We start from the raw sequence: 23,757 nt of genomic DNA on the forward strand, positions 1-23,757 counted from the left end.
AAGGTAAGATTCTTTTTTTTAAGCGTTTGGACATAAAAATTATAATTTTTAACAAAATTAGTATTTGGAATTAAGTTGAAAAATAATATTTAAAATTTAAAATTATGTTTGAATATGCATTTCACATGAAAAAATATTTAAGTTTTGTGAGCGTGGAAAAAAGTTTTTCGAAAAACTCACTTATAAAATTTTATGGACAAACAAATTTTTGATCTTTTTTTTTAAAAAGTAAAAATTTGTTGGGTTCCCATACGTTTGAGGTCACGCGTTCAACTTTTTATGAAACAGACTAATTCTTGTAATTATATAGATTCACTTTGTTATTAATATGAGTCTATCTTATCATATTCAGTAGATTCACTTTGTGATTTTATAGTGGGTATATTATCCGCATCATTTCTATGAAAAATATGAGTTTTAATTTGACTAGATCTTACCACATTTGACAAATTTTTGGATAACATTTCTAAAGAGGATTATAAACTTAGCAATCACTGCAAATACACCAAATAATAGAGCTTTTAGTAGTTCCTAGCTAGTGCTTCGGGATAAATACTTATTCGTAACGAGTGTTTATATCAACCAAATAAATATATGACACATATCTTCATAAATATGATTATCACTAAATCATAGTTAATTAACATATATCCTACCTTATTTTAGTACTTAATTAACAATGATAAATTAATATAACTTGTTAGTTTAACACCCGATGAGATTAAATTTTTACCATAGTTCTTCTGCTCCATAAGGAAATGGCTCCATGGTAGAAGATAATTAAGTCATGAATTGATGAAAACTATATGAATTAAGCGTATACTGGCCAAAAAACTAGATGTCGGCATCAGAAAAACGAGCAATAATATGCAATGAGATAGTTGGAGTTCAATGTGAAAAGAAAATGTCCACATCAGAAAAACGAGTCAAGTAAAGATTCAATAAACAAAATTAAAAAGGACCCCAAAGGCTCAATAATTTATCATATTGGGTCAAATTTAGGGGCCCTTTTCTATATATATAAAGCTCTGTGATAAACACAATATCAAGACCATACACTCTTGTGTGACTCTCTCTACATACCTTCTCTCTATCTATTTTTCTCTCATGGCAGAAGAAAAATTAGCCAGTAATAATGGTGTTCATAGCCAACCTCAGATAGCTAGTATTCGAGATTTCGATCCTCCAAAGAAACCAAAAACAAACAAATATGCAATAGCTTGTTCTTTCTTAGCTTCTTTGGCTTCAATCTTGCTTGGTTATGGTAAGAATTCTCTCCCTTCTCATCTATATATCTGCGTCTGTATCTTGTAAGACAAAAACATTTAATGTTCCTTTGGACAAAGCTTTCTTTAATTTGTAGGACATGCATTCAACAGGTTTTTATGGAATTTGCTTAGAACTTTGTCTAACACTCCGTTAATCCCATTCTCTTTTTCTTCATTTTTAGTTAAAGAAAACTTTTCTTCTAATTCGTTTTCATGCATAACATATTGTGATAAAGCATGAAAAGGAAACGTATTTCAAGCGCCTTCCTTCTTCCTTGCGGATGCATGTGGCATATAATTAACCAATTCAATTAAATCTAGCATTTTCGACACAAAATATCAAAATATATATATATATATATATATATATATATATATGAAATAAATTCAAAAGTCGTGCAACGAACTTAATTGTAAAATTTAAAGATTGAACCCCTTAGATTTAAATTTTATAAATATTAGCTTTATAGTATATTATTTAATGGTTTGGTTCATGTAGATATTGGAGTAATGAGTGGAGCCATCATCTACATTCAGAAAGACCTCCATATCACCGATATCCAAGTGGAGATTCTGGTAGGAATCCTCAATGTCTACTCTCTCTTTGGTTCTGCCGCCGCCGGCCGTACATCCGACTGGATTGGTCGCCGGTACACTATGGTGGTGGCCGCCGCAATCTTCTTCGCCGGAGCTCTTCTGATGGGTTTTGCTACCACATATGCATTTCTCATGGTGGGTCGATTCGTCGCCGGAGTCGGAGTCGGGTACGCTCTCATGGTTGCTCCGGTTTACACAGCCGAAGTTTCGCCGGCGTCTTCCCGCGGTTTTCTTACGTCATTCCCGGAAGTTTTCATTAATGGAGGTACGTGGTAATTTTAATTAACTCTCTTGTTTCGTCTCTACAACTTGGGACTTTGAGTATTATGTTGAAATTGTCGTTTTCTTTCATCAATAATGACAAACAACAACATGTGTTATAAATAAATGTAACCTGACAGCAGAATCCAGGAAGACAAAGAAAAAGATCAGGGAGAGACTATGGAGTGAGAGATTTCCTCTAATATGCCAGCTTTCCTATTCCATTATTTTTTAATTCAAATTATATGTTATAATATCGTAAAAATAATTTGTACTTTATTCAGTAGTAGTAGTAGATTACGTGCCATCATCAACTAAAATTTTCTATAAATCTGTTTTTAAATAAAATGTGAATATAAGAATTATTTTCAAAGTCTTGGTTGGTCTAGTAAAGTCCTAATTGGTAACGTAAAGGCATCATGACAATATCTGTTAGGAGCGAAATTCAAACGGTCAAATGTAACTGTGACAAGTTAATGTAAGGCTAAATTCGATAAGTTCCTATAAATGAATAAAGTTGTCAGAAAAAATTATTTTCATCAAATTAATGGTACCTTGTGATTTTATCAGACTTATATATATTTCCTATTTTTTTTTTATAATAGGAAATTATGCAAATGATGAATTGACTAAAGCTTGATATATGTACTAAGAATTTAACTATATACACTTAACAGTTTATTTACATTATAAATTATGTTTTAACATATTTTAGTATATCATTGGTCTTAATTTTTAGATTATTAGAAATTATACATAATTATTCCATCTGTTTCAATTTAGATGAGGTAGTTTGATTCGACATTGAGTTTAAGAAAAAAAAAGACTTTTAAAACTTGTGATCTTAAAAGCTTAAGGGGTAAAAAAAATTTAGGACCATGATATTTGTGTGGTTATAAAAGCTTTTTATTAAGAATAAAATAAAGAGTTTAAAGTTAAAAGCAAAAAGAAAATTAGGTTATCTAATTTGAGTGAATAACTTTTAGTTGACTATAGTGTAAACCTCAAATATTCATTGTACATTTCCTCGTAAGTAGATCTACTTATGCATTATTTCAACATGCTGTTAAAATCGTGCTTAAATTTGTTAATGACAGGTATATTGCTGGGATATGTATCAAACTTCGCGTTTTCAAGACTTCCAACTCACTTGAGTTGGCGATTCATGCTTGGAATTGGAGCAGTCCCGTCAGTATTCTTAGCCGTAAGTGTACTCGCCATGCCTGAGTCACCTCGTTGGCTCGTAATGCAGGGTCGACTCGGCGATGCAAGGCGAGTTCTGAACAAAACTTCTGATTCCTTAGAAGAAGCTCAGCTAAGACTCGCCGATATCAAAGAAGCCGCCGGCATACCGGAACACTGCAACGACGACATAGTTGAAGTACCCAAACGCCCTAAAGGCGACAACGTATGGCGGGAATTGATCTTCTCACCAACGCCGGCCGTCCGTCACATACTACTCACCGGCGTCGGAATTCATTTTTTTCAGCAAGCAAGTGGAATCGACGCCGTCGTTTTGTATAGTCCGAGAATTTTTGAAAAAGCAGGGATTAAATCCGATCACGACAAGTTGCTCGCCACTGTAGCCGTTGGATTTGTTAAAACAATTTTCATACTTGTAGCCACATTCATGCTCGACAAATCCGGCCGGCGGCCGTTGCTGTTAACCAGTGTCGCCGGAATGGTGCTGTCGTTGATGCTACTCGCCACCGGCCTTACAATCATTGACCAATCGGAGCAAAAAGTAGTTTGGGCTATTGCACTTAGTATAACAATGGTGTTGGCTTACGTGGCACTTTTCTCAATCGGGATGGGTCCAATAACGTGGGTTTACAGTTCGGAGATTTTCCCCTTGAGGCTACGGGCAACTGGGTGCAGTATAGGGGTGGCGGTAAACAGGGTAACAAGTGGAGTAGTGTCAATGACGTTTTTGTCCCTGGAAAAGGCGATAACAATTGGCGGTGCGTTCTTTTTGTACGCCGGATTAGCGGCGGTGGCGTTTGTGTTTTTCTTCACCTTGATGCCGGAAACACAAGGGAAGACTCTAGAAGAAATGGAGGCATTGTTTGGAACTTTCTGGAACTGGAGGAAAACGGCAAGAGAGCTGAAAGAAGCGAAGATAACGGAGAAGACGGAGAAGAACAGTAACGATAACGGCCAAATTCAGATGGGTATTGCACCAGCTATTAGCAGTTAAAGTGGCTGATATTGTTTATATGGGTAAATTGGGAAAAGAAAATTGTATTATTTTGATAAAAGAAGATATCAGAGATAGAGAGCATTATATGAAAGGAGACAGCAATTTCCCAATTTCATGCATTAATGCAAGTTATGTAAATCCGAAAGTCCTACTGTTCCACATAATGCTCTTTAATCATTAATACGTATGAAAAAATCGCAGGTCCTAATACTACGTCAATCTTTGTGATAGTTTGGGTAACAAACAACTATAAGGCGTGTTCATTTCCGACTTATGACAAATATAACATTTTTGAGTTAAATCCACACCTTACTATTTAACCCAAAAAATAGTTTTCAAGGTCAAAGCAATAATTTTATATGACGGGCCACAAACAACAGATTCAATCCGAAAGATATAAATTTTCGTTAATACAACATGATAGAGAAATAAAAAATAAATTCAATGACAAATAATGTAATAAAAATAAAGCAAAGAAGAAATAATTCTTATTGAATGATCCTTGATAGGATGACGAGCCGAACAAAGCTTGAAGGGCCGAACTATGGCTAATTTGGGAGCAAGATACTATGAATTACAATGTATATAATTGTAGAGAAGAAAATTAGATTCCCCTCGTGGTGATAAAAGTGTGCCTATTTATAGGGCTAAATCTAAGCAACCATTATCCTTGAATTATGGATCCATTATGAGCATTTACTCAATCTATCCGTTACTTTTGGAAGACTCGTAACAACTGTATAAATGTTGGAATTGCTAATTCCGTAACTGATGAGTTAATTCCGTAACTGATGAGCTAATTCCGTAACTGATGAGTTAATTCCATAACTGATGAGTTAATTCCGTAACTAATGAGTTAATCCCGTGCCTGTTGAGTCAATCCCGCGCCTGTTGAGTTAATCTCGTGCATGTTGAGTCAATCCCGTAATTGATTGCCTTGTTCTAACAGTTACAACTATTTATTGCATTTATTGTACGTTACATAATTAATTTTTAACTGATGGCATAATGATGGTAAATCCCATGTAATCCGGGATTAATTGATTCTTTACTCATCTGTAATTATGAGCTATTCTCCCGTAACTGATCCGGAGCTACTCTATGATGGTCAGTTCCAAGACTAACATGCACGATACGAGTATGCTCGGTTCCGGGGGTGTTTCAAATATCATCTTTGCATGTCATTCTTCACTTTTCTCATAAATTTGCTAACATGTGTCGCCATTTAATAGACTCACGTGGTGAGTCTATATTTCACTAATACAGATAGTCCCCCCACTTTTCGATTACTCGTTGTGATGTGACCAGGAAGTGGGAGATTTTATATTTTCCACCCTTGCCGCTGCCTCATTAAAAACCTTGCCAGAAAAATTCAATAGGGACAAAAACTAGGCGAAGGAAAAAAGAGTGCAGAACTTAGGAATTCAGATGACAACTCTGTCACTTTTTTTCCTTTCGTCAATGATCTGTTGGTGCTGAAAAACTATCACTACCATATAAAGCTTGATCTTGGATTTTTAATGTTCATCCATAAGTTTTAATCTTTGAGTTTTGACTCATAGATTTTTAGTTGTACCCAAAACTTTTATAACCTCACAACCTTAGAGAACGGGGATGTTAATAACCAAGAAATTTGTACTTCTGGTTTGGATAAAGTCTAGGAATTAATGCATCTGGTTAACTTTTAATCCAAAAAATAGTTTTCAAGGTCAAAACAATAATTTTGTATGATGGGCCACAAGCAACCGATTCAATCCGAAAGATATAAATTTTCATTAATACAACGTGATAGAGAAGTAAAAAATAAATTCAATGACAAATAATGTAATAAAAATAAAGCAGAGAAGAAATAATTCTTATTGAATGATCCTTGATAGGATGATGAGCCGAACAGAGCTTGAAGAGCCGAACTATGGCTAAATTGGGAGCAATGTGCTATGAATTACAATGTATATAATTGTAGAGAAGAAAATTAGATTTCCCCGGTGGTGATAAAAGTGTGTCTATTTATAGGGCTAAATCTAAATAACCATTCTTCTTGAATTATGGGTCCATTATGAGCATTTACTCAATCCATCTGTTACTTTTGGAAGACTTGTAATAGCTGTATAAATGATGGAATTCCGTAACTGATGAGTTAATTCCGTAACTGATGAGTTAATTCCATAATTGATGATTTAATTCCGTAACTGGTGAGTCAATCCCGTGCATGTTGAGTCAATCTTGTGCCTGTTGAGTCAATCTCGTGCATGTTGAGTCAATCCCGTAATTGATTGCCTTGTTCTCACCGTTACAACCATTTATTGCATTTATTGTACGTTACATAATTGATTTGTAACTGATGGCATAATGATGGTAAATCCCATGTAATCCGAGATTAATTGATTCTTTACTCATCTGTAATTATGAGCTATTCTCCCGTAACTAATCTGGAGCTACTCTATGATGGTCAGTTCCGAGACTAACAGGCACGATTCGAGTATGCTCGGTCCCGCGGGTGTTTCACATATCATCTTTATATGTCATTCTTCACTTTTCTCATAAATTTGCTGACATGTATCGCCATTTAATAGACTCACATGGTGAGTCTATTTTTCACTAATACAGATAGTCCCTCCACTTTTCGGTTACTCACTGTGATGTGACCGGAAAGTGGAAGATTTTATCTTTTCCACCCTTGCCGCTGCCTCATTAAAAACCTTGCCAGAAAAACCCAATAGGGACAAAAACCGGGCGAAGGAAAAAAGAGTTCAAAACTTAGGAATTCAGATGACAACTCTGTCACTTATTTTCCTTTCGTCAATGATCTGTTGGTGCTGAAAAAGTATCACTACCATAGAAAGCTTGATCTTGGATTTTTAACGTTCATCCGGAAGTTTTAATCTTTGAGTTTTGACTCTTGAATTAATGCATCTCGTTAACTGTTCAACCCAAAAAATAGTTTTCAAGGTCAAAGCAATAATTTTATATGACGGGACACAAACAACCGATTCAATCCAAAAGATATAAATTTACGTTAATACAACGTGATAGAGAAGTAAAAAATAAATTCAATGAAAGATAATATAATAAAAATAAAGCAGAGAGGAAATTATTCTTATTGAATGAACCTTGATAGGATGATGAGCCGAACAGAGCTTGAAGGGCCGAACTATGTCTAACTTAGGAGCAAGATGCTATGAATTACAATGTATATAATTATAGAGAAGAAAATTAGATTCCCCTGGTTGTCATGACACAAAATTCGACCTGCCGTGATAGCGCCTATCTCAATACTAGGTAAGTCGATAACATCAATAACCCCTAATTTTCTTTAAGTTTGAAAAATATAATATTTAAATACAGTAAAAAATCCCACAAATACTTATACGAACACTCCCCAAAACCTAGTGTCATAGAGTACATGAGCATCTATTATGAATAAAAGACTGAAAATACGGTCTATAATAGTCTGAGACCAAATACAGTAAACAAGAAGATATGGAAGGAGAGGTAAGGTCTATGAAATACAGCAGCTACCTCGAAATCTCCGAAAAATCAACTGCGCAAAAGAATCAACATCCGCTATATCCGGGAACATCTGAATCTGCACACGAAGTGCAGGATGTAGTATGAATATAACCAACTCAGCAAGTAACAATAATAAATAAGGAACTGAAGATAGTGACGAGCTACACATTTATAGTTCACTTTCAATAATTCCAGCAAAGAATAGACATGTTTTTAAATCCATCAGTTTAGGTCAAATCAATTCTATACAGTTCAAGTTCATGAATTCCGGATATAAAATCTTCCAGAAAATTTCACAACAATGTCAGATAGCAACTAAGTGCAACAATAAATGAAAAGCAAGTACAGCCTCTCAGGACAATAATCACTCATTAGGCTCTCAGCCTTCAGCACTCACACTCAATGGGTACCCGCGCTCACTAGAGTGTACAGACTCCGGAGAGCTCCTACAGTCCAAGCGCTATAATCTGCACAGACAACTCACGTATTGCACGGACAACTCATGTGCCATAGTATAAATATCTGGATCCGCACGTACAACTCATGTGCTGCACGGACAACTCACGTGCTATAGTATAATATAAGGATCCGCACAAACAACTCACGTGTTGCATGGACAACTCACGTGCTATAGTATAATATCTCACAATCAGGCCCTCGACCTCACTCAGTCATAAATCTCTTCCGTCTCTCGCGCTCTCAATAGTCATGATAATCAGTCCAAACAACAATGATATGATGCATTAATAATGAACAATATAGACTGGGATAAAATAAATAAGTAAACTGTGACTAAGTACAAAATAACAATTAAGCAGATAATTCAACATGTACACGACCTTTGTGGGTCCCAACAGTACCAACATATAGCCTAAACATGGTTTCTAACATGACTTACAGTCAAATTTCCACAACACATAGAGAGCACATAGCTAACAATAAATTATTCAACTTTACAGTTTCTACGGGACGGACCAAGTCACAATCCCCTCGGTGCACGCCCACACGTCCGTCTCCTAGCATGTGCGTCACCTCCAAAATAATTTCATGGCACAAAAATCCGGGGTTTCATACCCTCAGGACCAGATTTAAAACTGTTACTTACCTCAAACTGTGAAATTCTTTACTCTGCAATGTCTTTTCCTACTTGTCACGACCAAAAAATCCCACCACAGACGTCGTGATGGCACCTAGTCTCTAAGACTAGGTAAGACGATTTAAATTACCTTTTGAAGCCATTTTTTTTTATAGAAACTAATAGCGAAAATAATTACAATACACAACCTCCCAAGACTGGTAGTACTGAGTCACTAACTCTAACTGAATACATGGAATGATCACGAGGACCGAATGTACAATACTGTTTGATTACAAACTAACAATACAATAAAATGAAAAGACTCCAAGGGACTGCGACGGCCAAGCAGCTCTACCTTGAATCCTTACGATCGCGCTTTAACTCTGCTCAAGTCCGATATCTCCAATACTTGGCTCTGCACAAAAATGTGCAGAAGTATAGTATGAGTATACCACGGTCGGTACCCAGTAAGTATCAAATAACCTCAGTGGAGTAGAGACGAGGTACAGTCAAGACACTCACTAGTCTAATAACCTGTGCAATATAATATACAAAATAATAGTAAACAAATAACAATAAGGGCAGGATAAAACAACCAGTGATATGCACAGCACACAACAAGAATACCATTAATATCACTCAACAATTAATAAACACAATTACACCCAATTAAATCAAGTCCTTCAAATAAATGTCTTTCACATATAATTCTTCCAGATAACTCTCTTTCAAATATAATTTTCTCAAATAATTATTTTTCAAATATAATTCTTTCAATAAATCTTTTTGAATATAATTTCCTCAAATAAATATCTTTCAAATACAATTCTTTCATATAATACTTTCTAAGTAAAAATCCTTCCAAATAAATATTTTGAATATAAATTTTTTCAATTAAAAAGTTACCATGTGACATCTCAATTCATAATCATAAAAATACGGATCTCAATCCATTTTCATATTTTTCGTAAACACGAGTCTCAGCCCATTTTCATATTTTCACAGCACCTCGCGTCAATAATTAAATCATCATATTTTTCCGGCACCTCGTGCCCTCATTTCATATCATAACTGCACGGACAATTCACGTGTCAAATATCATCATTATTTACTCACGGCATCTTGTGCCCACATTTCATTTTATAATTCGCCTGGCAATAGCCACAGGCTCTCAATTTCAACATAAATCAGATTGTTATCAATTTACCTACAACAAGACAAATTGTACAAGGTATAAAAATAAACACAAGAAAATCACAACATCACATGAAAATTATCAACACCACAACCCCACATCATCACATATCGTCCCTGATAATAGCCACCCTTATCTCTCCTATAGCCGCTCTTATCACTCCTATAGCCACCCTTATCGCTCCGCCCAGACAATATCAATAGCCACCCTTATCGCTCCTATAGTCACCCTTATCGCTCCGCCCAGACAATATTCTAACAAATACAACAACAGTGAAATGCCACCCTCATACCCACATAATATCAACGGTGAAATGCCACCCTTATCTCCCCAAAATAATAACTCAAACAACACAACAATTTACACGAAAAATTAACATGGCAATATAATAAAATCAATTCATATCACAATTTGCCCAATGGCCACAACCAAATTCCAAAGATATAATAAAATCAATTAATTTCACAAAAAATAGCCCAAGGCTCCACACAATATATATAACACCCAAAAACAATCAATAGAGATAGAAATTACTCAGCATAAATCAAAACTTTCATTAATGCAAATTTAGATAATTATATTAACACTTATTCTTAAGCTCGCTTAAATTAATTATTTACATAAGAAAATTCATATTGGGATTAATTTCCAAGAAATATTAACCAACAATACTCACGAAATTTCATAAATATTTCAAGTAACAATCACATCAAATTATCATATAAAAACAAATTCAACAATAAGGATTTAGGCATGGCAACAGATGATTTAATAATTTTTCACAATTTCTCAATTTACTACACAATAATGTCTAAGACTTTAATTCAATGAATTTTGCAAGTATAAGCCCGAGTACGTACTCGTCACCTCGCGTACACGGCTTTTCACATTTCACAAATGGCACATAAGACTCAATGCCTAAGGGGTAATTCCCCCACTCGAGGTTAAGCAAGACACTTACTTTTTTGAAGTTAGACCGATATTCCAAAATAGCCTTCTTTCTTGAATTGACCTCCGGACACCTCAAATCTATCTAAATTAATTGCATAACTTCATTAAAATTCGTCGGAAACAATTCCGGATAATAATACGCTGACTTAAAAAATTTATTCTAAAAAGTCAACAAAAGTCAACGTGGGACCCGCTTCTCGGAACCCGACATAATTTTTACGAAATCGAACACTCATTCCGATACGAGTTCAACCATACCAATTTTATCGAATTCCGATAACAACTCGACCTCCAAATCTTAAATTTTCATTTTTGGAAGATTTTGTAAAAATCTTGATTTCTTCCATTTAAATACGAATTAAATGATGAATATAATCATGGATTCATGAAATATAAACACTTTAGGATATAGAACACTTAACCCAACCAAGCTTGTGAAGAATCCCTCCAGAATCACCCAAATCCGAGCTCCAAAAATTCAAAAACGAAATGCACAAAAATGACCATTTTTGGTCCTTATGATTCTGCCGAGTTTCGCACCTGCGGTTACTGTTCACGCATATGCGGTTACTGTTCACACACCTGCGGTTACTGTTCCGCACTTGCGGTTACTGTTCACGCACATGCGAAAAAAACAGCAGCTGCCCGAAAATTCCAGCAGCTTTTCTTTAAGTCCGAATTAATCCGTTAACCTTCCGAAATCCACCTGAGGCCCTCGAAACCTCAACCAAATATACTAACACGTACCAAAATACAATATGAACTTAGTCAAGGCTTCAAACCACGTCAAACAATGCCGAAATTACGAATTGCGCATCGAATCGAATTATAAGTTTTCAAATCTTTCAACTTCTATATTTTACGCCGAAACGTATCAAATCAATCCGGAATGACTTTAAATTTTGCACATAAGTCATAATAGACTTAATGGAGCTATTCCCATTTCCTGAATCAAAATCCGACCTCGTTATCAAAAATTCATCCTTCGGTCGGACTTTTCCAAAATCTTATATTTTCCAACTTTCGCCAAAATGTGTCGAATTGTCCTACGGACTTCCAAATCCAAATCCGAACATATGCTTAAGTCCAAAATCATCATACGAAGCTATTGCTATCCTCGAAATTCTATTTTGGGGTTGTTTTCTCAAAAGTCAACTCTCCGGTCAAACTTCCCAAAAATTCAACTCTCGGCATTTCAAGCTTAATTCCACTACGGACCTCCAAATAATTTTCCGGACACGCTCCTAAGTCCAAAATCACCATACGGAGCTATTGACATCATCAAAATTCCATTCCAGAGTCGTTTGCTCAAAAGTCAACTCTCCGGTCAACTCTTTTTATTTAAGCTTCAAATTAAGGATTGTTCTTTTAATTTAATTTCGAATCTTCAGTAAATCAAACTCGACCACACCCGCGGGTCATAATACATATTATGAAACTGCTCGAGACCTTAAGTCACTGAACGGGGCATAAATTCTTAAAATGATAAGTCGGGTCGTTATATTCTCCACCTCTTAAACAAACGTCTATCCTCGAACGTTCTAAGAATTATTCTGAGGTTACCAAATTGATATTTTTACTTTTGCACATATACTCACGATTGATTCCACGCTACCACATTTGAGATAAGCCTGACAACATCACCTCATTTGAGTTTATTTCTTTTATCCATATTTGTAAACTTTAAGATCAATTTCTTGCACTCCAAACATTTTAAAAGGTCTGATTTTCACGACAACGCACGGTATTAGTCTCAACTGGCTACAACAACTCGTTCCTACTCACACATCAATTTTCTTGATAGTGTTGAAGTACTTCAAAACTTTCTCTAGGGTGTTACATTCTTTCCCGCTTAGGATCATTCGCCCTCAAACACATAACATATTTATCTCTTCCTTTGCAAATCCCTATCCTCCAAATTTTACTAAAATTATTTTTTTCCCCAGAAATACCAGACTGCGTGACGAGCTAACTCAGAAAATCTCATCTCGTATTGTGTCACAGATATACCATCTTGACGTAACTGCTCAAACTATCTGCGCAGCTCCTCTCTGCGAGAATGCAGCACAAACTTCTCCAAAAAGAGAACAGAGAACTCCTGCCATGTAAGTGGTACTGCACCAACTGGCTTGCGCCTCTCATAAGCCTCCCACCATCTGAAGGCAGCCCCAGAAAACTGAAAAGTAGTGAATGAGACCCCACTGGTTTCCAGAATACCCGATGTCTGAAGCATCCGTTGACAGTTATCCAGAAAACCCTGAGCATCTTCTGACTCAGTACCGCTAAATGGTGGAGGTCGAAGCCTCTCAAATCTCTCAAGTCTCCTTTGCTCATCATCTACCATAACAGGAACTACCGGGGCGTGAGCAGCTGCAACCGGCTGGGCCGGTAGTGCCCCCGGTATATGAAGTCCATGTACTACCTAGTCTGGAGTACGAGCAATAGGGGTATGAGTACCTCCCCCTGCCTGAGAAGTGGAAGGTGCGACTTGAGCCGAAACCACCTGAGCAAGACTAGTGCAAACTGTCAATATCTGGGCCAAAGTCTCCTGAAGGCCTGGAATCTCAATGGGTATAGCTGGTGCCTGAGCTGGTTCTGTCGGCTCAGCTATATCTGGAATCTGCTCCTGAGCTGGAGCAACTGGTGGTACTACAGGTGCTGGTCCAACTATGGTACGAGCTACACCTCGACCTCTACCTCGGCTCTGGCCTCTCGCGGCCCTAACTGGTGCCACTGGTGGTTGACCGTCCGATTCGGTAGTATGTGTTCTCACCATCTATGAGAGAATAGAATAACATAGATTTAGTTTTCGGAGTCAATAAATTCGCACGACTACCCTACCAGTGAATTCATATGTATCATCGTATTTTGTTCATTATCTGGATATGCCCTGTGACTCCTTAATTTCACCTATTTGTGTATCTACACCGGTGGGCGATATTATTACTGTGGACCGTGTGTATCGGTCGTGTGTGGTAACTATTGGGGAACTGGAGACTATAGTTGATCTCTTATTACCCAGTATGGTTGATTTCGATGTAATCCTGGGTATGGATTGGTTGTCTCCATGTCATACTATCCTGGCTTTCCTGTCCAGAACTAGAACAGCTACCTCGGTCTTACACCGAACAACACTTACTTCTAAATCCAAAGGGAGATAGAACCTAATAAGAATGAGGAAAAGGCATGACCAGAAGAATTGTGTGAAATAAGTGAATTTATCTAGTTGAGGCATTCTTGATTGATTGAGACAAAATGATTCCCTCAATACAACTTAACTCCGTCAAGGTGTCACGCAAAAACTGTGACGTTGACAATGCCGGGGTTGCCAAAGGTTGAATGGAGAGGTTATCTAAATTTTGTTCCTAGCAGGGTAATTTCTTATTTGAAGTCCCAACGTATGGTTGGAAAGGGATGTTTGTCATATTTGGCCTTTGTAAAAGATAGTGATGCAGATACTCCTATTATTGATTCAGTACCGGTCGTGCGAGACTTTTCAGATATATTTCCTGTAGACCTGCCAGGTATGACACCCGACAGGGATATTGATTTCGGTATTGACTTGGTGCAGGGCACTCAGATCATTTTTATTCCTCTGTATCGTATGGCACTAGCTGAGTTAAAAAAATTGAAAGAGCAACTTCGGGAATTCCTTGAAAAGGGGTTTATTAGGCCTAGTGTGTCAGCTTGGGGTGCACCGGTTCTGTTTGTGAAAAAGAAAGATGATACCATGCGGATGTGCATCGATTATAGGCAGTTGAACAAAGTTACAATCAAGAATAAATATCCTTTGCCGCGTATTGGTGACTTATTTGACCACCTTCAGGGAGCGATGTTGTTCTCCAAAATTGATTTGAGATCTGGGTATCACCAGTTAAAAATTCGGGATTAGAATATTCTAAGGACGGTATTCAGAACTCATTATGGCCACTATGAATTTCTTGTGATGTGTTTTGGGCTAACCAATACCCCAGAAACATTTATGCATTTGATGAATAGTGTATTCCAACCATATCTTGATTTATTTGTCGTAGTATTTATTGATGATATCCTGGTGTACTCACGTATCCAAGAGGAGCATGCACAACACTTGAGTATTGTATTACAGAGGCTGAGAGAGGAGAGACTTTATGCCAAATTCTCTAAGTGTGAGTTCTGGCTTAATTCGGTGGCATTCTTGGGACATATAGTGTCCAGTGAAGGAATTAAGGTAGATCCGAAGAAAATAGAGGCAGTTCGGAGTTGGCCCATGCCATCTTCAGTTACTTAGATTCGGAGTTTTCTTAGCTTGGCCGATTATTATCATCACTTCGTGGAGGGTTTATCGTCTATTGCATCGCCTATGACTAAATTGACCCAGAAAGGTGCTCCGTTCAGGTGGTCGGATGAGTATGAAGAGAGCTTTCAAAAACTCAAGACAGCTTTGACTACAACTCCAGTATTGGTGTTGCCTACATGTTTAGAGTCTTATACTGTGTATTGTGACGCATCACGTATTGGTCTCGGCGCAGTGCTTATACAAGACGGTAGGGTGATTGCCTATGCGTCCAGACAGTTAAAGGCACATGAGAAGAATTATCCGGTCCACGATCTTGAGTTAGCAGCTATTGTTCATGCCTTGAAAATTTGGCGGCATTACTTGTACGGTGTCTAGTGTGAGGTATATACCGATCATCGAAGTCTACAATATTTGTTTAAACCGTAGGATCTTAATTTGCGGTATCGAAGGTGGTTGGAGTTGCTTAAGGATTATGACATTACCATTCTCTATCATCCCGGAAAGGCCAATGTGGTGGCTGATGCCTTGAGTCGTAAGGCAGAGAGTTTGGGCAGCTTAGCATACTTACCGGTAATAGAGAGGCCTTTATCCTTGGATATTCAAGCCTTGGCAAACCAATTTGTTAGATTGGATGTTTCTGAGCTGAATCAAGTTTTGGCTTGTGTGGTTTCTCGGTCTTATTTATATAATTGCATCAGAGAGCGCCAGTATGATGATCCTCATCTGCTCGTCCTTAAGGACACGGTTCAGCACGGTGATGCCAAGGAAGTCACTATTGGAGATGGCGGTGTATTACAGATGCAAGGCAGGCTATGTGTGCCTAATGTAGATGGTTTGCGTGAGTTGATTCTCCAGGAAGCTCACAGTTCGCGGTACTCCATTCATCCAGGTGCCGCAAAGATGTATCAGGATTTGAGGCAGCATTATTAGTGGAGGCGAATGAAGAAAGATATAGGTGGGTTTGTAGCTCGGTGTTTAAATTGTCGACATGTAAAGTACGAGCATCAGAGACCTGGAGGATTGCTTCAGAGACTTGAAATTTCGGAGTGGAAATCGGAGCGTATTACCATGGACTTCATAGTTGGGCTTCCACGGACTTTGAGGAAGTTTGATGCGGTTTGGGTGATTGTAGATCGGTTGACTAAGTCCGCGCATTTTATTCTAGTTGATACCAATTATTTTTCGGAGCGGTTGACTGAGATTTATATCCGCGAGATTTTTTGCCTACACGGTGTGCCAGTGTCCATCATTTCAGATCGGGGCATACAGTTTACATCACAGTTTTGGAGAGCAGTGCAGCGAGAATTGGGCACACAGGTTCAGTTGAGTACAACATTTCACCCTCAGACGGATGGACAATCCGAGCGCACTATTCAGATATTGGAAGATATGCTACGCCCTTGTGTCATTGATTTTAGGGGTTCTTGGGATCAATTTCTGCCACTCGTGGAGTTTGCTTATAATAATAGCTACCAGTCATGCATTCAAATGGCTCCGTATGAGGATTTCTTTGGGAGACGGTGCCGGTCTGTGGTGGGTTGGTTTGAGCCGGGTGAGGCTAGACTATTGGGTACTGAATTGGTTCAGGATGCTTTAGAAAAGGTCAAAGTGATCTAGGAACGGCTTCACACGGAAAAATCTAGACAGAAGAGTTATGATGACAGGAAGGTTCGTGATATTATTTACATGGTTGGGGAAAAGGTTCTGCTCAGAATTTCACCTATGAAGGGTGTGTTGAGGTTCGGGAAGAAGGGCAAGTTGAGCCCTCGGTATATTGGGCCTTTTGAAATACTTAGAAAAATTGGAGAAGTGGCTTATGAACTTGCTTTGCCACCTAGTCTATCAGGTGTTCATCCAGTGTTCCATGTATCCATGCTCCGAAAGTATGTCGGGGATCCGTCTCATATTCTGGATTTCAGTACAGTGCAGCTGGATGGTAATTTGACTTATGATGTGGAGCCGGTGGCTATTTTAGACCGGCAGGTTCGAAAGCTGAGGTCAAAGAACATAGCATCAGTGAAGGTACAGTGGAGAGGCCAGCCAGTCGGAGAAGCTACTTGGGAGATGGAGCAGGATATGCGGAGCAAATATCCACACCTATTTGAGACTCCAGATATGATTCTAAACCCGTTCGAGGACGAACGTTTGTTTAAGAGGGGGAGAATGTAACGACCCGGCCGATCATTTTATTATAACCCCGTTCCCCTATTTATTACTCAATGTATGCTTTATAATTATTTTATGACTTACCGGGTTAGTTGGTTCGGGTCCGGAAGGAATTCGGAGGGAAACGAGACACTTAGTCTCATAATTGAAAACTTAAGTTAGAAAAGTTGACCGGATATGGACTTATGTGTAAACGACCTCGGATCTGAATTTTTATGATTCCAATAGCTCTGTATGGTGATTTTGGACTTAGAGCATATCCGGAAAATTATTTGGAGGTCGGTAGAGGAATTAGGCTTGAAATGGCGAAAGTCGAATTTTTGAAAAGTTTGATCGGGGGGGTTGACTTTTTGATATAGGGGTCAAAATCTGATTCTGAAAATTTTAATAGGTCAGTTATGTCATTTGTGACTTGTGTGCAAAATTTGAGGTCAATCGGACGTGATTTGATAGGTTTCGGCGTTGTTTGTGGAAACTTGAAATTTCAAAGTTTATTAGGCTTGAATTGGAGTATGATTCATGGTTTTAGCATTGTTTGAGGTAATTTGAGGGTTTAACTAAGTCCGTATGGTGTTTTAGGACTTGATGGTATATTTGGTTGAGGTCCCGGGGGCCTCGGGTGAGTTTCGGAGGGTTAACGGATCGAATTTGGACTTAGAAGAAAATCTGAAGGTTTCTGCCATATGATGTAATCGCACCTGAGGAAATTTCCATCGCAGGTGCGAGCTCGCAGAACCGATCCTTCTATCGCAGATGCGTCCAGGCGTGGCTGGGGCTTCGATCGCAGAAGCGGACAGCTCCTCGCAGAAGCGTGTCCGTAGATGCGCACAAAATCTCGCAGAAGCGGAAACCCCTGGGCAGTACAAAAACAGAGGGGTTCCGAGCTTTTGCCATTTGTTTTTGGGCATTTCAAGCTCGGGCTGGGCGATTTTGAGTGGGGTTTTCACGAAAAATCTTGATGTAAGTCACCTATGATCATTTGTACTTCATAATATTGAATTATCATCGAATAATCCGACTAGATTACATATTTTTGAGGTGTAAATGGGGGATTTGAACTTAGGGATTTGAAAATAAGATTTGAAGATTTGGAGGTCGAGTTGATGTCAAATTTTGGTAATTTTAGTATGGTTAGACTCGTGGCTGAATGTGCGTTCATATTTTGTAACTTTCACCGGATTCCGAGACGTGGGTCCTACAGGTAATTTTTGAGCTATAATTGGAGCTTTTATGGAAAATTAGCATTTTCTTATATACTTAATTCCAATAAATTTTATTGACTGAATCGAATTATTTGTGACTAGATTCGAGGTGTTTGGAGTCCAATTCACGAGGAAAAAATATTGCAGAGTAAAGATTTTCACGGTTTAAGGTAAGTAACAGTTTTAAATCTGGTCCTGAGGGTATGAAACCCCGGATTCAAGCCTAAGAATTTCTAAACTTCCAAAATTCGCCTTTCGCCATTTCAAGTCTAATTCCTCTACCGACCTCCAAATAATTTTTCGGACACGCTCCTAAGTTCAAAATCACCATACGGAGCTATTGGAATCAAAAAAATTCAGATCCGAGGTCGTTTACATATAAGTACACATCCGGTCAACTTTTCTAACTTAAGTTTTTAATTATGAGGCTAAGTGTCTCGTTTCCCTCCGAATTCCTTCCGGACCAGAACCAACTAACCCGGTAAGTTATAAAATAACTGTAAAGCATACACTGAGCAGTAAATAAGGGAACGGGAATATAATACTTAAAACGACCGACCGGGTCGTTACACTGGTGGTGATAAAAGTGTGTCTATTTATAGGGCTAAATCTAAGTAACCATTCTCCTTGAATTATGGGTCCATTATGAGCATTTACTCAATCCATCCGTTACTTTTGGAAGACTTGTAACAGCTGTATAAATACTGGAATTCTGTAACTGATGAGTTAATTTCATAATTGATGAGTTAATTCCGTAACTGATGAGTCAATCCCGTGCCTGTTGAGTCAATCCCTTACCCGTTGAGTCAATCTCGTACATGTTGAGTCAATCTCGTACCTGTTGAGTCAATCCCGTAATTGATTACCTTGTTCTAACCGTTACAACCATTTATTATATTTATTGTACGTTACATAATTGATTTATAACTGATGGCATAATGATGGTAAATCACATATAATTCGGGATTAATTGATTCTTTACTCATCTGTAATTATGAGCTATTCTCCCGTAACTGATTCGGAGCTACTCTATGATGGTCAGTTCTGAGACTAACAAGCACGATACGAGTATGCTCGGTCCCGGGGGTGTTTCACATATCATCTTTACATGTCATTCTTCACTTTTCTCATAAATTTGCTGACATGTGTCGCCATTTAATAGACTCACGTGGTGAGTCTATTTTTCACTAATATAGATAGTCCCCCCACTTTTCGGTTACTCACTGTGATGTGACCGAAAAGTGGAAGATTTTATCTTTTTCACCCTTGCCGCTGCCTTATTAAAAACCTTGCCAGAAAAATCCAATAGGGACAAAAACCGGGCGAAGAAAAAAAGAGTGCAGAACTTAGGAATTCAAATGACAACTCCATCACTTATTTTCCTTTCGTCAATGACCTGTTGGTGCTGAAAAAGTATCACTACCATAGAAAGCGTGTTCTTGGATTTTTAACGTTCATTCGGAAGTTTTAATCTTTGAGTTTTGACTCTTGAATTTTAGTTGTACCCAAAACTTCTATAACCTCACAGCCTTAGAGACCGGGGATGTTAATAACCAAGAAATTTGTACTTCTGGATTGGATAAAGTTTAGGAATTAATGCATCTGGTTAACTTTATGATCGAGACATCCGGTCATTAGCCATTTGATTGGTTGACTTTAGAAGAAGAGTACTATGGGTACTGATTCTGGAGAGTGTCCTTATACATCTTCCAAATAAAATATTTTACAAGAGGAGGAAAGAGCTTCCGAGGATAGTCAGAGTAATCCCGAACCAATCCTCAACCTACTCAGTTTCGTCTCCAAGCTAGATGATATTTCCATTATCATGGCGGATGATAGAGAGAGTTCTCTGATTTGAGAAAGATATAAGTACTTCAAATTTATGTACTGTAATCACGTTTGTGTAGACATCATTTAGTACTTTAGGGAATTTATCCGAGTACTAATTTTTCTTGTCACTTTAGAAATTTATTTGAGTGCTCATATTTACTCTTGTAGATTTAAAATATATATTTGGATGCATCGTTACATGTGCGATGTCTTAAAGTTGCATCTTTGGGTGTCTAACTTTTAAATAAAAGAGGGACCTTTTATATATTTTAAACGCTATGAAGAGGACGTTCCTTTTCATTCAGACGTAAAATAGAATCGATTTATCCGAGTAAACTTTTAGTCTGAGGGAATATTAATCCCGGTAGGATTTACAGGAGTATTGACCCCATTAAGATTTACGGGAGTATTGATCCCAGTAAGATATTGAGTCTGAGGGAATATTGATCCCAAATAAATATATATCTTAGTAGATTTGTCCTGAAGAGACATTTAATCTGATTGGATTTTGAATCCAAATTGGAGTATATGAACATACTTCCAAGTAGAGAGGGACACATGTCCGAAATAATATTTGAGATTTTTATTAATATACACGGGATAGTTGATCCGAGTAATAATATAATTAGCCATTAAGAAAGGCTTATATATTTAACTTGAATGGTCATTGTTGGACCGAATATAAGTCACGTATTTGTTCAAAGTGAACTTTATTCTGGTGGCATATTTGCATACATTTATCTGGACTTGGATATAAAACTCTCATTTTTTATCGTGGGATTCTTGACTCTGACATGGAGTTCTCGATCCTTTTTGTGTACATGTAGTATATGTATTTTTGAAGAACTCATACAACATTGTTTGAAGTGTTTATGCTTTATATGAACAAGACAACTAACTGAGTTGAGATTGTGGTAAATAATGTCGGAATGCTCTTAGGAATTCTATCTCCCAAGGCAATCGATTGTTTGTATCACTTCTTATAATATCAGGTCAAATTGACTAATCTTCACGTATAAGTAATCTCCCTAGTGTTCGAGTTTTGAGGTATGAGAACTCAAACACTGGAATCATAATTGGACAGTCCCCAGTTTAATAGTACCTGATAGGATAGCTAGTTTCGATGTTGATGGACTTTTAAATGGTCCAGTTCCAACATTGGGACGGTACCAGAGCTCTTTTTATCAAATTTTTTTTACTCTGGCCGGGAACTACGGATGTTCCAAAATTTTGTCGAGGATCATGCCATATCTTGATTTGAGCTATTCATACTAGCTTTGATGAGTTTTCGATTTAAAGCCTTATTACCGGAGTAATATTTACTGCTTTCTTTATAAATTTCTCGCACCATATATTTTATTTGTCTGATCCATGTGGAATTTTAGCTTTGGAACCCTTGAATATTCTCAAATACAATTCTCCTTCAACAAGGCAGTACAAGATGAGACGCACTCAGAGTTGTCGAGAGCATGCTTGTTTGAGGGTAAAGTTCCATTCTGCAAGTAATCAATGAATTTATTATGCCAAAATTAAATTAGTCGAGCTTACCTTATTTTCATTCTAATTGATGATAGATCAGGGATCGCCCAAATAAGGTATGACTCGATCCCGAGACTGTTTGATCCGAAAATGATATTTTTCAATAAGAGCCCGGAGTTGTTTCTGGAGTCAGTGATATCAGCAGTAGATCCGAGACTAGCACATCCGGTTCGATTTTCTTGGGCTGCATAGTTTTCTTGGATTTGATCAATCGTTAAACCAATATTTTTGCTCCGAGTCCCCTAGCTAATTCAACCCTTTTATCTTCTTGAATAAATATTGCATTTACAGAGACATCCGAGGCAATTTGGTATACCAGCAATCATCTTTTTTCTCGAAATTTTGAAAGTAATGATGGGTTGATGTTAGTTAGCGAGTCCAAATGATTTGACTTTTCGGACTAAACCGACCTTTCGAAGTTTTGTAAATTTATATTTTATTATTTGACTCCAGTTTCTTCTTTTGCTTGACCGGATTATACCGCGGGGTCAATATTGAGCATATAAACCATTATCTCCGATGGTATACCTGTTTATGTTAGCATGGGGGCAAGCAAAGTAATTTGCGTTAGCACATAAAAGTTTAATCAACTTACCTTTAAATTCGGTGTCGAGTCTCGACCAACGTAAACCTTCCTATTTGGGAAGTCAATGATAATTTCTAGTTCTTCAGCATTTGATCTTGTGGCTTCTGATTCCTTCGGTTCAATGATTATTTCCGAAATTATTGTCTAATTGTCCATGGTTATTAATGAACTTTCTTCCTCGTAATATTTAATTATTCATCCTGCACCTATCTTTTATTTTTCAGTTGTCAGGTGTGGTATCTTTGTAAGCAATCCCTTAGTTATTTTACCCATGCTTTTTCTAACCTTTATTTTTCTCCTGTAAAATTTTGCAATTTAGCAAGGTGATTCCTTACCTGTTCGGGAAGGTTCAGATCTTTTTCATCCCGTGAAGAAAATTTCGTATCTCTTTGCTCGGACCTTTTTTTTGGATTTATGCTTGTAGATTCGGATCACCCAAGAACCACTCCGTTGGGTCTTCGAACCTATTTTTGACTTTCGATTGAACCTTTGTGCCTTCCTCTATTTGAAGCCCGGTGCTGTAACAGTTATGCATATCATTCTTGTGGGATGGTTGGATATTTTCGGAGGTGTTCTATCCGCTCGTTCTGTTCCTTGATCTGTTTCTATAAAGTTAGAACTAAATTTTGCAAGTTAAAATTACCTGATGTATCTGAACCTTGTTTCGGTACTGTTTGGCACAGATTCGTTTTAATCAGTTCCGGTACTAATAGTTGCGGTACCAATATACCAATGTACATTCTCTATTTTTATTTGCTTGTTGCTTACTTATCATTATCATGGCTATTATTCCCTTTTTATCATGGTAAAGCCATCTCCAGCTTGGTTGTCCTCAACTGTGTTGATTGGCAAATTTCGGCCATGATGAAGGTCAAAACTGAAAATAAGCGAATATTAACAAAAATTGTTAGTATCTTTGGATGAATAGCAAATTTGCTTGAGTTCCCGGTAACGGAACCAAACTGTTTAACCTAAAAAATAGTTTTCAAGGTCAAAGCAATAATTTTATAAGACGGGCCATAAGCAACCGATTCAATTCGAAAGATATAAATTTTCATTAATACAACGTGATAGAGAAGTGAAAAATAAATTCAA

General features: G+C 37.5%; 1 protein-coding gene across 1 annotated transcript; it reads left to right on the forward strand.

The window, feature by feature from the left end:
• Nucleotides 1-1,039: 1,039 nt before the first annotated feature.
• On the forward strand, nucleotides 1,040-4,471 carry LOC104105024 (polyol transporter 5-like). Its single transcript, XM_009613256.4, has 3 exons — nucleotides 1,040-1,264; nucleotides 1,768-2,130; nucleotides 3,224-4,471. The coding sequence occupies exons 1-3, from the start codon at nucleotides 1,108-1,110 to the stop codon at nucleotides 4,321-4,323; spliced, it is 1,620 nt and encodes a 539-aa protein (XP_009611551.1). The 5' UTR covers nucleotides 1,040-1,107; the 3' UTR covers nucleotides 4,324-4,471.
• The last annotated feature ends 19,286 nt before the right edge of the window (nucleotides 4,472-23,757 follow it).

The sequence above is a fragment of the Nicotiana tomentosiformis genome, chromosome 1 (genome assembly GCF_000390325.3).
Source record: "Nicotiana tomentosiformis chromosome 1, ASM39032v3, whole genome shotgun sequence".
Taxonomy (NCBI): domain Eukaryota; kingdom Viridiplantae; phylum Streptophyta; class Magnoliopsida; order Solanales; family Solanaceae; genus Nicotiana; species Nicotiana tomentosiformis.